We start from the raw sequence: 15,811 nt of genomic DNA, 5'->3' as shown, positions 1-15,811 counted from the left end.
TCAGAATGGAAGAATAAAACATACTGAATCTCAAACAGAAGAAGGGAAAATTAACTGAACTGACACTAACATATACGCATACACAAGGAGTCGTGTGGGTGAATGGGTAGATGAATGAATGGATGGATGTTTTCATATTCTCATTTAATCATTACTAAACTCCATGGTCAGGATTATTTCTGTTGTTTTTCACATGAAGCCTCAGGCAGCTCAAGTATATTTTAAACATCAAATTATGAAAGTGTTACTTTTTATGCTATCATAATTCTTTTTTTCTGATTTCCTGTTGTTTTATTTTTTAAAACTTTTTTATTTTAAAGAGGCTTAAACAAACCATAATAAAACAGAACAAAGCAGATCAGGAGAAAACAATGTAATTGACACAGATTTCAAAGCAAGACAACAGGAGATCTACCGTGGCTACCATAATGTCTGTTTTCTCCTAAATAGTTGTCTATATCTTCACACACAATGAATTGATACAAAACAAACTAATATAAAATTGATCGAAACAGTAATGTAGGCAATGTAGGCCTTCAAAATCAGACAATAGAAAAATCAACGATGGCTACCGTAATGTCTCTTGTTCTTTTCAAAATAGCTGTCCATACTTTCATATATGTTGAAATTAAATAATACAAAACAGACTAAAACCACTCTAAACAAAGAATTAAAAACATCACTAGATTTCACAGCATGAGGATAGGAAATCAGCAATGGATTCCATAATGTCTTTTTCTTTAGCGTAGCCGTTCATTTCATCACACATAATACAATTGATCTCGTAAACTGTTTAGAAGTTCTAGGCATGCATAAGCCTCCACATGTATACCTATCCTTTCTGTATTGGGGAAAAAAACAAAACAAAACAGATTACTAGAAAAATAAGAAACAAAAGAGACAAAGAACAATAGCAAAGAACCCAAAGCAATGACGATATAGGCCTTCAAAACAAGGTGGTAAGAGTAACTAGGGTTGTTCATAGTGATCCTCAGAAGAGTTCCTCAGATCACCAGACACGAAGCATTCAAAATTGTTCCAATCCTATGAATGTTAACTGTTTTGTTTCAAGAACTTACAAAATGTGAGCACAATCATCTTAGCTATCCTAAGTGTGTTTATACAAGTTTAGATATTTTTATTTTCCCTTCCTTTTTTCCCTCCTTTTCCCTGAGATATTATTTTTCCCCCTTTGGCAGATTCTTATCCTTTCGCTGTATTTATTGAGCATGTTGTGTCTTATGTGCTCTTATAATTCTTGTTTGAAAAGAAGATAGTTTGCATTTCTGACCTGCTTCATTGCCTGAATTGCTGTCAATATCTGCAGTTTAACTATCCTCTCCTCAGTAAGTAGATCTCTAACTGGAGCCTACTGCGTTTAAAGGTGTTTGGTAAACCGTTAACCTGTCTGCAACCTCATGAGCAGTTAAATACACTTCTAAAAATTAATGGTAAGACAATTTAAGCAATCTACTAGAGTCTTCTCCAAAAAGTATTATAGAATCAGATTTTTAAACCACTGATAATTTCTTTCTCCTAACTGAGAAGGAATAAGTACGTATTTATTTGATTAATGAGTTTAATTTTTAAATCCCAGCTGAATTATATCCTACAATGTGGGTAGAATCTGCAAAGTTATTAGAGGTCATATATGACAAATATTTGAGAAATCATAAGATAGAAATTAATAAAATATCTTTTCATGTTTTATAAGAGAAAGAAAGATATTATAAACTGATGTTGATCTCCAATGAAATTTAAGTGTGGCTTATTTAACCACTTCCTGTCAACCATAGAAAAAAAAAGTGTTCACTGTGAATCAGAATAGAGTCATTCAAAATAAGATACTTAACACTGTGTTTTGCTATATATAGCCAAGGTTATATATAGAATATCTGAGCTGCTAGTTTCCTGAATCTCGGTATAATGTCAATTTCCTCAGATGGTCTGATATATCATACGTCAAATTCAGCAAAGCTAATAACAGCTAGAACAGCTTGCAGAGGAGGAAGCTGTAGAGATGTCTCCAGTGATAAGAAATGAGCTTTGAGTTTGACTTTGCCACGTTCATAATGTGATCCATGACGTGAATAGGATCTGTCTGTACTCAAGTGCCATAAAAATGCAAGTGTAACTTAATTCATTGAGTAGGAAAAGACTCCCTCACAAGTAGCATTATGCCCACGATTACCAACGTGAAGTGTATGGAGAAGATTTTGAACTTAGCTCACCTCCCCTTCATTTGGCGGCACCTGTTAACGATTATTTCCACCTGCCCATCTATGGTAGGTGTTGGATATAAAGATGTGAAATGCATGGGCCTTGCCCACTAGGACCTCACTTTCGATTGTTTAAGAAAAAAATGAAGGAAAGTGCCCCTAACATTAACCCATGGGATATGAAGTTCCTATTTGTTTGCACATTGAATAAGGACCAACATAGGGCACTATTATTTATTCAAGATCCTGATTAAGGACAGAAGTACACTCAATATTTTTGTAAATCACAGCTACAGACTTATGTAAGCCACTGTGTTTTTTAAAGAAACTCTTAGTAACTAGAAATTTTAAGTGTTTGACTTGAAAAGAGGTTTAGAGAGTAATAATGTTCTTTAAAAATGAGTACCTTTGGGGCTGGGGATTTAGCTCAGTGGCATAAGCACCTGCCTTGCAAGCAGGCAGTCATGAGTTCAATCCCCGGTACCGATAAAAAGGAAAAAGAAAAAACAAACAAAAAAATGAATTTCCCCTTCCCTGAAAATGGGAATTAGACTTAATCTATGTAGCTTTGGTCACTGGCTGAAAATTAAAATGAAAGTTTTCAGACGCAGAAGTAAAAGCATCAGTTTATAGTTACCAAGGTGAGAGAAATTGTCTTGTAAGAATTCTTGCATTTATGGTATCTCAAAGAAAGTATAAGAAAGACTAGTCTAAGTAATTCCTTGCCTTAGGTCTAAAATATGATAATATCAGTTATACATTTATTATTAAGCTTCTCATTACATATATAAAATATAGAGATTTTTCCAAAGGCTAATTTCTGCACAAGAGCAAATATGTACACTGTTGGATAGCATACCAAAAAGTCATTTAAAAGAGCAATGTCAAAAAGTTTCAAAAATAGGATCAAGATTTATGTGTTGTGTTAAAGACCTAAGCAGGACATCTGATTCACTTAACTAAGTACGGTATGTCAACAGCACTGGAGAAGATCGGCTGCCCTGAGAAGTTACGCTGAAGAAATTTATATAAAAGTTTTCAAGTATAAAAAAATGAAACCTCATTTTCAAATGTCTATACTTTAGTTATGATCATTATTTTTATGTAGTTTGATTTCGTTGTTAATGTTACATTTAGGTTACACAAAAATAATTCATTATACAGTGATTTCATTATAAAAGCAAAAGGCTAAAAGTGAAAAACTATTGTTGAAGAATCCATGTGCTGCTGGCACATGCTCATTCCTAAACTATGAAATACATTCTTAAAACACTCCCCGGTTAACACTTACTCATTATGTGACATCTTGCTGAAAGATTTTAGACTGGAATTCATAGATAATTGCTTTATCTGGGAGTCATTATCTCTAACAACACTACTCTTAAATGCACAAGGGGTATTTTATTACTAAACTGTGATGGCTCCTTTGGATAGCTGAATGAGAAGGGATTATGGTGCTTAAATCAACATCAAAATATAACAAATCATCCTGTCCTGAGAGCCACTTTTATTACACTGGAACCTGACCTTTTTTCATCTTAAAATATTATGGTATCCCAAGGGTGCAAAAGAAACAGCACCTAGAGAAGGCTGGTGGGAAAGTAGTAGCCAGATTAGAAAAATCTCCCCTGCTGTGCCAAGGGGCTGTCATTCATCCCGAAGGTGATGAAGACCCATTGCAGAGTCTCACGCAAGAGAAAAGCTAGGTTTGACATGAGTAGAGTGTGGAGAAGTCCCTAGATGAAAACATCTGGAAACAGAATCTTTAGCTAGAAGGTTATTCTAATAATCCAGGTTAAAGATGACAGTGGCTAGATAAACCTAGCAGCCACAAGGAAACAAGCAGAGAAAAACAGAATTGGCGAGCAGAATTGGCGACATGTGGGCTAAGAGAAAGCTCTAGGTTGCTGACCTGAGCCACTCAGCAGATGGCAGTGACTCTCAACTGAAAATGGGACACAGGACAATTGGCAGGAGAGATGAGCTTCCTAGGTGACAGTTCAGAGACTGGGTGCTTTTGTGTTATACAGTGAACTCTACCTAAGCAGCAGTTAGAAATAAAAGTTTAGGGCTCACTGGAGATTTCCATGATGAATATATAAAATTCAGAGCTCATGGAACACAGGAAACTAGTGTCATAGTCATGAGTTAAATCACCAAAGTGGCATGTGTAGGAAAAACAGAAGATAAGAGCCAAGAGTAAAATCAACAAAACTAATCTACTAGACAGACAGGGAAGAGAGAGACCGTGAAGGAGGATAGGAGTAGAAACTGAGGTAGGGGATGAGTCAACAGATTTAAGGAAAACTTGGAAATAAAAAATTTCAGAGACAGCCAGGGTTTTATTTCAGTGGCATAAACACTTGGGTGGCAAGCGGCAGGTCATGAGTTTGATCCCCAGAACAACAACAACACCAAATTCAGAGAAAGAATGACCAGAAATAGGCAATTCACGTGTCATGATCACTGTGCAGAAATTTCAGTTCAGGTGGAAGATTTTAGGGGTGAGCCAGGGACAAGACAAAGCTTCCCACAGACAGAAAACTATGTCAAAGAGATGGAAAAGATGCAAGCAAAACCATGGACTATTTGGAAGGAAACTGAGGCAGGCCCAAATAGGAGCTTTCCTTTCTCTGAGAATAGGAAGTTATCCTCTGTAGGGGGAGGTGGAAATTCAGAACAGAGATTGTACTGTTGTGATGTAAAGAAGGATCAGATCAGGGGCTTAGTTGTCAGCATCCACATCTGTGCTGCTCCTGACCACTGCTGCTCACCTTCCCTTGGGGTGCAGGTTACAGGAAGTAAGCCATTGCCCTGAGTGCCTTAAATCCTGTCCTGGAAAATCGAGCTGAAATCCAGCCCCAAAGTTCCATTTATTTATTCATGTATTCACTCCCCAAATCAAGGATCACGTTTTCACTAAACTACATTCAATACTGCGTTTTTGTGGCTTATTAAGTGTGCCAGGTTTCTCCCCCCTGAAGTCGAATACATTTCTGGAAGGTGGAAAGTTATATTTTACTTTCCTTCCCTCATTGGGTTTATTCTCAAGGCGGCTTTTCCCGTATCCTGTCTCACACAGCGAGCACTGTGTGTTAAACGTGATTCTGCCTCGTGACACTTTGATTTCAAAGCTGTGTGTATACTGCTCTGCTACTGGTCTCATTTTCCGTGGAAGTACCTTAAAGCTTAGCATGCCGATTCCCCTTACCATGCACGTGCAAGGAAGAGGTGTGGGTGTAAGTTTGCTCAGTTCAAGTTGAGTTCTCTGTATTTATATAGACTCACCGATATTTGGCAAAAAATAGACCCCATTCTTCAGATGGTAGAAAGGCTGACTTCTGTTTGCCCACGTTGTCTCTGAGAACCACTGTGCTTTTCACTTCCCTATAACTCTATGCAGGGCCCTGATGGGCAGACAGAGACCTCCCAGGAATCTCCACACTTTCACCGGCACCTCCTAGTTCTAAAATAAGGCCAGGGGAAAAGCATAAACTTTAGAGACACACTTGAAATTATATTTCCCAAGTTAGAAAAAGAGGAAAATGTACACAGAAGTTGATATAGGGAAATCAGAAATTCTTCTCACTATAGCTATAGTAACATAACAAACAGGACCAGTTTCTCAAATGAAGACTCTCTCTCTCTCTCTCTCTCTCTCTCTCTCTCTATATATATATATATATATATATATATATATAACAAATATTATGTTTCCTCTTAATTATAAAAAGTATGTGTGTCTGCTGTGCATTTCCACAAACAGACACAGTCATAAGTTGAGAGCTGTATGATGAATTACATTCTATGTCTCACTAAATTAAAAACAAAGCTCATCTGCTTTGTCTTTACAGGACTGTCAGCATCACACTGCTGGTGATTTTTGCGAGCGGTGTGCTGTGGGATACTATGGAACTGTCAAGGGATTGCCAAACGACTGTCAGCAATGTGCTTGCCCTCTGATTTCTCCCAGCAACAAGTAAGACTGAGAAATATAACCATATTTCCCAATCAGTGATGCCATCTGTCTAGCACATGGCTGTCTAAGACTTGGCTATTTCCATGTAGACAAGACTTTAAAAAAATATATATAAAAACATGACAAAAGTAGGTTTATATATGCTATGGTTCATTTGTCCTTTAAAACCCCGTCCAAAGTAAATAATATTCATGAATACAAGTGAAAGTACCAATAATAACAGAAGATCTGCTCATAAAATAAATGGCATATGTACAAATGTACATGGTTTTATAAATATGCAGGTCTAGTGTTTGCATATAGGTCTTCCAAAAATTCAGCTACAAAGAATTGTTTGGGTGGGTACTACATTATTTTTGTGGCTGATTCCATTCATGGTGTGTGTTCAGTTCGAGATTGGGAAATAATTACCAAGGATACAATTGAAAAATAGCACAGTGAAAGCGGCGTGACTTACGATTATGCTCTAGAAAGGTCAGTGTCTGCCGGAATTACTGCCCCCTTTCTCCTAAGATGGTCTGAGCCTGGTGCCATGGAAACCGCCATCCGGGGGAGCAAATGCTGGGATATCTTATTTCAGGGCTGCCTGAACATTTCAGCCTTGGTTTTTATTTTTATGAAAATCTCTAGGTGTCTTCATTTACCTTTTTGCTAAGCTCGTACTTTCTGTTGAGTGATTCCTGGACTTCAATCTCTAGGTGATAAAGTAGCTTTTCTGTAGGAATCTACTTTTGAAGAAGAAGAAGAAGAAGAAGATGCAGAAGTTTGTTCAGATTTGGAATTGCAGACAACTTATCTGGAGTACAAAAGAGGCACAAAGTCAGGCAGACAGAAGTTATCTTCCTGTCTGCGCCTGTTCATCTGGCTATTCTGTCTTCAACTCTGAATACATTCTGAAAACAATTTTTTTAATAAATTTGCTTCTTTCCCTCCTGGAAGTCCCTGTTTTTTTCTCAGCCATAATCACAAACTTTTTCTGAGGTTTCAAATGTAAATGTTCAAGTAAAATGGAGATTAATTATGCTAATAATATACATGATCTTATTTTCACTAAAGCACCAAAAGGCAGGTGTGTGAAACAGATCATTTTCATCTCCTTTTCCCCAATGCCCCTCTGATGCCAATATTTAAACAAAAGAATGTTCTCTGTTTACTGTCTATTAAGATGTGAAGAATTTGGATTAGAAAAAAATCAATGGTTCATTAACAATTTCGTGTTGATTTTGCTATAATGACAGCTGCAGAGACTATGAGAGGACAAGAATCTGGAGAGGAACCAAATTCAATGTTAAGACAATTCAAGGACATAAAACACTACTTAATTTCAGAAGCTTTAAGAGCACACTAAAAGAAGTGTTTATAGGTATGATAGATTGTCAGCAGTGGACTGAAATGGTTTTACTGGTATGGATAGTAGGCAGTGATAGTAGCTTAGAAAATACAATGCAGAGAAATGTTTGAGAGTTCGTAAGTAATGGAGTTCGGAGCATGGCCTTTAAATGGACAGAATTTCATAATTACAGATGAAAATGAATGAGAGATTGGAGGCCACATTGCAGAAGTCCTTGAATACCATTCTAAGAAATTAGTGTTTAATTTTTCAATATACCAAAAAGCTTCAAATTCTATTTTTTTAAGAAAAGGTTAACATGATCAGAGCCACATTTTAAGAAGTCTATTATGATAGAATTGAATATAATGAATTGAAACAGGCAAGGAAGAAAAGCAATGAGACCAATTAAAAGGCTACTGCAGCAGCCTGGGAAAAACATAATTAGGACTTAAAGGGACGCAGTAGAAACAAGAGTGGAGACATGGGGATGACAGTGAGACACTTGTTAAACATAGCCCTGCAGAACTGGTACCTCATTAGATGCGAGGGCTGAGGGTCCAGGGAGGAGTAGCTTACGGAGAGTTTGAGCCACACTGTCCAAAAAGCAAATAGTGGTGGACCCATGAGCTGAAATAGGAAAATCAATGAATTCCAGCTTCAGAAGAAAGGCAATTTATGGTTTAAGTAGCTCCAGATTGATGCGGAGGGTCTACCTGAGTAGAAATCTGCAAAGAGCTGCAGAAAATGGAAATCTGAAAAACTACCCAAGCAGAGGAAGGAAGAAATGTGTTAGTAAATGGGTTGAAGTCAGATAAGATTTCCCAGGCTGACGTTACTCAAGGGGGAGCACATGCAAAGGAGGAAAGACAGGACTCTTCTCTAAGGACACCATTAGAGAACAAAGGGCCACAGCAGTTCAGGGAGACCAGAAGTCGGACAGTGATATCACTGACGCCCAAAGAGAGACAGCAACAGTCAACAGGGCCAGGCGCTGCTCTATCAGGGAAACCCCAAGTATAGCAGCCAATGACGGGGGAGGGGGGCGCATTGATGAGTTCTAACAACCAATAATAGAAGCAGGCAGTCAGGTTACAGTTTTACGAAATTATAAAAAATGAAATACCACTTTGAATCCAAAGAGTAGTGCATTTTCTGTCTGTTTCATTTTTGGCTCAGGATTTATATAATTTTTATGAAAAAGGCCCTGAAAGAACTAAAATATCAAATTATAGTGACTATTCAGTTGTTTTCAATCTTTATTGACCACAACCATTGTAAGAAATAGTTCTTTGAATCATAAATCATTTCTCAAAAACTTAATCTGTATAGATCACTAATAAACTGTGGATAGAGATAGAGGAGACTGAGAAACCTCATTTCGTTTGTGTAGCCCATTGAAACAGGGTGTAGAAGGCATTGGGAGTGACGCTGGCTCTGTTCCATAGCATTTGTACAAGTCTTCATCTCTTCTGCTAAAAAAAAAAAATAGTAAACTTTTCACACCTTGACAGACCAGCAGCACTGACACACCCTGGAAGGTGTTTGCACACACACCCAAGGAAAGGTGAGACCTCAGCACGACATGAGAAGCCATCTGCCACCTGACCACCTTTCTAGACTTGAGGCCCTCTGCTTACTTCTATGTGAGGCCAAGTTTGGAATTTCTTGCTCTTTCCTGAATGTGCGTGGCCATCTTTGTTTCAGCTGTTCCGAGACAATCCCTGTGAAATGCAACCATTTTAAAGAAAGTGCCCCCTCTGCCACCAAAATCTCTTCATGTCTTTTGTTCACTTAGTATCCTCCTGATACATGTTGTCCATCTTTATTTCAACCAAATGTTCTTGCAGAATTTGAACATCTACTCAGCTATAAGTTCTCCACCTCAACATTTTGAGTAAGAGATGAAGTGCATGGGTTCCATCAAATATGTGTATCTGTCTGTATCACAGAAGTATAAGTTCTACAAAGTTAGGGATAGCATTCTATTTTATTCCTTTAATCAAAAGATATTTAGTGGGGGCCCAACTTGAAGTCAAGTGTGATTCCTCATGCTGGGAATTTATAAACAAGAATAGGCCATGTTTCCTGCTCTGCTAGAGTGCATGTCTTATTTTATAAGAATGTAACACAACAAGCAAATGGATACAGAGGTAATACCAGGTTATGACAGTGGTGCCAAGAAATACAAAGCAGCCTCAATGAGTCAGTAGTGCCTGTGGTGCCATTTTGGAGAGTGATCAGTGATCTCCACGCATCGAAAAGTGATGGAGATTTGAAGGCAGTAACAAAGCAAGCCATCCCAATATAGGCAGTGCAGCTAAGGACAGAAGGTGGCCTGTCCCAGACACAGGCGCATGTGTGGCCCACAGTTGGCAGAGAGCAGTCTTAGGGTGGCTGATGTAGACTGGATGAGGAAAAGGGGCGCACAGCTGAAGCCAGCAAAGCTCAGATGGATGAAACCAAATATACTGAAGGCTAAAAATCTTCCAGTGATAAGAGGTGGCTTGGAATAGCAAGGTCTTTCAGTGATGCCACTGATGGTAGCACCAGGGAGGGGGGGCCACTGGTAGGTAAAGAGTCAATGTGGACTGTGAGAGAAAGGAGACAAAGTTATTTCCATGGCTCTGGACGGGACAAGCAGAAGCATGGGCTGACCTCATTGCAAAGGGAAAAATCCCAAGAAGTCAACTGTATTTTCAGAGGCATGGAATCCAAGTTTTAGCTTGTTAGGTCTAGTAGGTCTTTTGGAGAAAGGAAAAGTTGGCTTGAGATCACTTTTCCTTCATTCTTAAAGCCCTTAAAAATGAATGGAAATATTAATAGAAATCAGTAGAGGGAAGGAGAAACCTGAAAGCTGAACCGAGAAGCACACGAAGCCATCAGGGATATCGGTGAAGCTAAGAAAGAAGAACCAGTGAACCAGGATAGAAGCCGGAAGGAGACGGTTTTCCCAGAAGTGAATTCATTAGGGTCAAATCCCAGATGGAAGACACGGAGCACAAGCCTGGAAGGTTTGAAAGGTCTGATGAGAGGCGTTTAGAATTTGTAACCACAAGGAAATGTAGATGGTGATCATCAAGAGAAAAGCCCAAGGATTTCCAGGTGACAGATGAAGTGGAAACTGAGGCAGGTGAAGGAGTGATGAGAAGAAAGAATCCCTCTACTTTTGGGCAAGGCATATGTCTAATTTCCCTGTCAGAAACTCTTTTATGTGCTATAAGGCTAATGTGCAGTCTTCCGCAATAGCACAATGCAACTAAGTCTGTATCCGCTCTTCAAGGAGAATGACCACTTTCCTGTACAGCACTTTCCCATACTTTAGTTATTCACTGAGTACTTTATTTTTCTCATTTTATTATTTTGCTGTAAAGGAATGCACTTCAATCACGTTGGCTATGTAGAATTGCACTGGAAATGTCTAAAAATCTGTTTCCGGGTGCCTATCTATGTCTATGAGTTTTTGTGTTTCGGAACACACAGATGTACTTGGCATCAAGTTTTAAATTAAAAAGCTAAAAATTTGACAGACTGTCAATTATGATTTTATGGGTCTGTTTTTTTCTATGTGTAGCAAAAAATGTGGGATAATGAGTTAGTGAGTACTAGATTCATTTGTTCACATATTTTGCCAAGATTAGAGTTTATCATTCTTTTATGCACTATTGATTTAATGCACTGGAAGATACTTAAAATAGTTTTTTATAACACCTAATCCAAAGAAGTTGTGGTCCTGCCTGTATATTTTATTGCTATTTATTCAAATAAGCAATTTAGCAGATCAATAGAAACAAATAAACAAAAACATGGTATTTTGCAACTAGTAAGTTTTCTCTTTCTAAGTTTCCAGTGCATCGTGTAGTTGTGTCCAATGGAAACTTATCACTTACATTTTGAAGACCTGTGTAAAAAACTAAAGCTATACAATAATAGTTTGGCTTTCAAGTTGCATCAAGATTTTTCTTTATGGAATAAGAGAATCGGAAATCCTGGAGCAAGATACTGTGGTCTGCAGTGCTGTAGTGGAAACACAGATTAAGTTATCAGAGACTTAATTATTTAAAAAATCCTAAAATAGTGATCAAATCCTACTTATTTTGAGGTAGAAATCTTTCTCTTCTTTCTTCGTACCAAATCACATTTTATCTTTAAAGTAAAATGATTTTGAAATCTGGATATAAATTAGAAAAGAGACTCTTATTCTAAGCGAAACATTTATTCACACTTTGTATCTTGAACTACCAGTGACAATTTGGACTCAGTTTTCAGGAAATAATTACCTAGCTTTATGTCCTAGTTTTTTTCCTTTTTTAGGCTGAAATATACTGCAGTACCTAGTCTACTATCGGACAAATATCTAGGAGTTTTAGTCCATGAATTCCATGAGTTAGTGAACAATGCAACACTTGGGGTAGATATTTAATATTTTCATGGCTATTGTATAATTATCAGAATACGAAGCCTTTGATATTTTAATGTTATGTCTTATTAATTCATCAAAAACCAACTAATAATAGTTTATTAGTAGTAGTACTTAATTGTAATCACTGATCCTGAGATAAGAATTTCACTTACAAATACATTTATCACCACCTGAAAGTAGGCTCTAACTATCTTAATAATGGGTAGCAAGACTTAATTTCATAAGATACATTAATTAAAAGATTTCTCACCATCTTTTTGTTCTTTGCTGTCCAGCTTTAGTCCCTCTTGTGTCGCAGAAGGCCAGGATGACCATCGCTGCACTGCGTGCCCACGGGGATACGAAGGCCAGTACTGTGAAAGGTACCAGCAGTCCTCGTGCATTGCGCCCCTGGAGGAAGAGTTAAAATAGAAAATTGTGATTTTAATAATGTCATTTCTCTCCTGTTCTCCAGTTGTTTAAATTAGACACATCCAAAATTGTTTTACCTTTTAGACTTTCTCCCAAAAACCTTTCTTTCATCTTCTACTTAGCTTTTTAAACATACCAAATTATTTCTCAGTTCATTCTTGCTTTGGAATATATAGAAGGAGGCAGATGCAAAGATAGGTATAATTTTATTAGGACGAATAAATTCATTTTCAGAGGCTTATCAGTAGTTACTAGTAATGCAAAGCTAGCCGAGTATTTCTGATTTAAGTTCAGTGGAAAACACTGCCAGGTCATGTCCCATTTTCCACAGTCTCACACCAGCAAGTGTATATATAATCCAGAATATATATGGAAAGCAGCATTTTTAATTAACACTACCCAAAGAATACAGTAAAGCATCTATTACTCAGTTCACTTCTTAATGGCAAACAGTGTCATCTAAATGCTTCATTTTCTCATAAGAAATCACAAAACGTTTAAAGCATGTATTTAACTATTATTGAAGTCTAAATGCAATTCAAATAGTAAACTAAGGAATACAATTTTAAACTATCTACTAAGATCATAATCGATGTCTTCCAAATACCTATTTTCTGCAAGATCAGTGTCCCAGGTATTCATATTTGCCACCATCACTTTTAGTACCTCTGGCATGACAGGAAGTTACCACCATTAACCATGCATGTGACACCCACATAATAACCGTAGCATAACTGGTTCAGCAGAACAGAAGATTTGTAAAGATCCATGATCTTGATCCTGCCATGTGGTCTGGGGTTCATTTGTCTCGTGTATAATTCGAAGATCCAATGCTCCACCTACTAAACCACACACTGTGAATGACTGTGTTTGTGAGAGGCAGTGTCCACACTGCCCAGAACCCACGTGGAAATCTGTTCTCCAAAAGGAGCATGAGAAGCCGTAGACTCTACCCTGCCATCCTCTGTGGGTTCATTGCCAGTGATGATGGAGTGGCAGAGTACTCAAAAGTCATTTGTTCTCCCTAAAAGCAGTGTTACTTATGCTTCACACCACTCTACTGAGTCAGGATAAGACTGCAAGGGTGACCTGAAATCCTGTCCTTATCTGATGCTTCCTTTTCTCGTCCTACTTCACCCACTCCTTGCCTGGATCCTCTTATGAGCTCCTGAAATTATGACTCTTTTTTGCAAAGATCAGCTAATAGTAATATTCTTCACCACCCTTTTCAGAATCTTTTGTTAACCATAAATTGCTGTATTAGTAATGGTAATAGGAAAGTGATTATTGAGAATTAAATTTTATAAATTTAAATGCGTTTTCCACAAGTTTGTAAGGTATACTTGCAAATAGAAACCTCTGTCTAGTAATTCTAAACACAATATCTGCTATTTGCAAATGTATAGCAATGCATTTGTAATTTCCATGCCAGCAGGCATGGTACTATGTATCTGTAATCCCAGCACTTGAAAGGCTGAGGCAGGAGGATCACCATGAGATTGAGGTCAGCCTCTATGTAAGCAAGCCAAGGTCAACACTGAACTGCACAGCCTGTCTCAAAAATAATCAATCCATAAATAATAAAAAACTCTGAAATGTCCATGCCAACAGGAATTAGCAACAATTAAACAACTCACAATACAAAATCCAAAACCTTTTTATTTGCTTTGAAGATGTATATATCACTTGGATGGAGCTCATAAGTGATAGAGGTCTATCTAATTTAATGACCACCATGCTCTTTGGTATTTGTACTTAGGCACCCATTACATCTACCAGTGGTAAGTGAAACATCCCTGGACACCAAGGAAATTATCTGTAGTAAATTATATAAGTAAGTAAATACATAAATGATACTGTAGCTAGAACTGGAATTACCACATATCGTCAAAAGCATATGTACAGAAAACACTGGAGGGTTATACCCAGATGGCAAGTACTGTCTTAAAGCAGAGTGAATACAGAAATCCACTCTTTAGATATCCATTAGTGTTTAATCAATAAGAGTTGACAGTTCATACAGCAGATAGATGAGCAGGATCATTCACTATCAAATGTGAGTGATTTGAATTGTTTCTGCAATTCTTAAATGTTGCTATAGCTTTGCATTCATCTTCTCTAACATAAAAGTGATCAGGTTATATTTCCTTGAAAAATTGCTTCTATTCAGCTAAATTAAACCAAAGGTCTGGGTTAAATTTTTATTGTAACCTTCCAGATAAATTTGTTCCACTCTGAGAGCTTCTTAAATCATTTAAATCACCTTATGACCTTCCTACACCCGGCTCCCATCTAAAACTGCTTAAATTTCTTGATTATCCCCACGACATAGAAACCCCTCCTCATACTTTATCTTCATTACTCTTGTAACAAACTCTTTGAAGATGTAATCAGTTTGAACCTGGTTAGAATACTGTCATTTTACCAACAAATGTTAAAAAGTAATGTGAGGACTTACTTAGGTCACAGATTTATTGAGAAGTTGTAATGATTTTATATTAGAAAAATAACAATCAAAAACATGAATGTAAAAAAGACAAATATTGCAAGTCATCTTCTTGTTGCTTTGGCTTTCTATCCAGCACAAGATGAACTCACTTTCCTAATCAGCTAATTAGCTATGCAAATTTCCACCATCCCAGATTGCTATGTCTAGGATTATCTAACCAGTTATTAATGACTTTTGGCTCCAACTGTCAGACTGTCTCTTGACTCAAACCTGTTTGATGAACAAAAATTCTGAATATTAGTTATACTTATGTGGAATATACACATACACATGGACAGAGCGAGAGACCCTCTGATGAGGGACAGGAATTACTTTGAGAATTATGCAAGACAGCTGATAATCTGGAATTCTTCTGGACAAAGCAGAAACACAAGACCCTGCTAGCATCTTGTATTTCCCCAGTGGCCAGTATTGTGGTCCATGGTGGCATGTTCTTGGGTGAACAGATACGTGGGTAGGTAGAAGAGTCAATGAATGAACTGCATTTAGACTTCAACCAGTTGAATTTTGCTTTCTAATTTCTCAAGTTGATGGTACAGATTTTATCTGCATAATATTAACCCACTTTCCCAGACACATAATGAAAAATCCATCCTGAGGAAGATGTGGTAAGAAAGATGAATAGAATTAAATAGAGAATCAGAGTTGCTTATTACCATCGATTGTGCTGCTTTCTCCTCATTTTAGTAAAATTAATGGGCTGTATTGTTTGGTTATTTTGATCTCTAAAATGTGTGAATATAGAAAAGCCCAGGACATATAATTTTATTCATCTCTAATTTTAAACAGGCTTTTTAAAAAGTTCATGGACTGGAACTACAGTGGGAAAACTACAGGCAGGGCATTTCCAGTAATTTTTTTTCCAATTTTGGCCTTTGGTTGGTTTTCTGTGGTACTTATATCAAGAACCATTGCTATAGGCAAACAGTTACAATCCATT

General features: G+C 37.3%; 1 protein-coding gene across 6 annotated transcripts in view; it reads left to right on the top strand.

The window, feature by feature from the left end:
• The window catches only part of Lama2 (laminin subunit alpha 2), a 553,946-nt gene that overhangs the window by 396,816 nt on the left and 141,319 nt on the right, over positions 1-15,811 (top strand). For all 6 annotated transcript variants that reach the window (XM_063232872.1, XM_063232874.1, XM_063232873.1 and 3 more), the window contains 2 exons: positions 6,074-6,198; positions 12,227-12,313. In XM_063232872.1, coding sequence (XP_063088942.1) covers positions 6,074-6,198; positions 12,227-12,313 — 212 coding nt within the window. The remainder of the gene's footprint in view (positions 1-6,073; positions 6,199-12,226; positions 12,314-15,811) is intronic.

The sequence above is a fragment of the Cavia porcellus genome, unplaced genomic scaffold (genome assembly GCF_034190915.1).
Source record: "Cavia porcellus strain 051 isolate PalLab524CR breed Dunkin Hartley unplaced genomic scaffold, mCavPor4.1 scaffold_22, whole genome shotgun sequence".
NCBI classification, from domain to species: Eukaryota; Metazoa; Chordata; class Mammalia; order Rodentia; family Caviidae; genus Cavia; species Cavia porcellus.
This window is presented reverse-complemented; position numbering and strand designations above follow the sequence as displayed.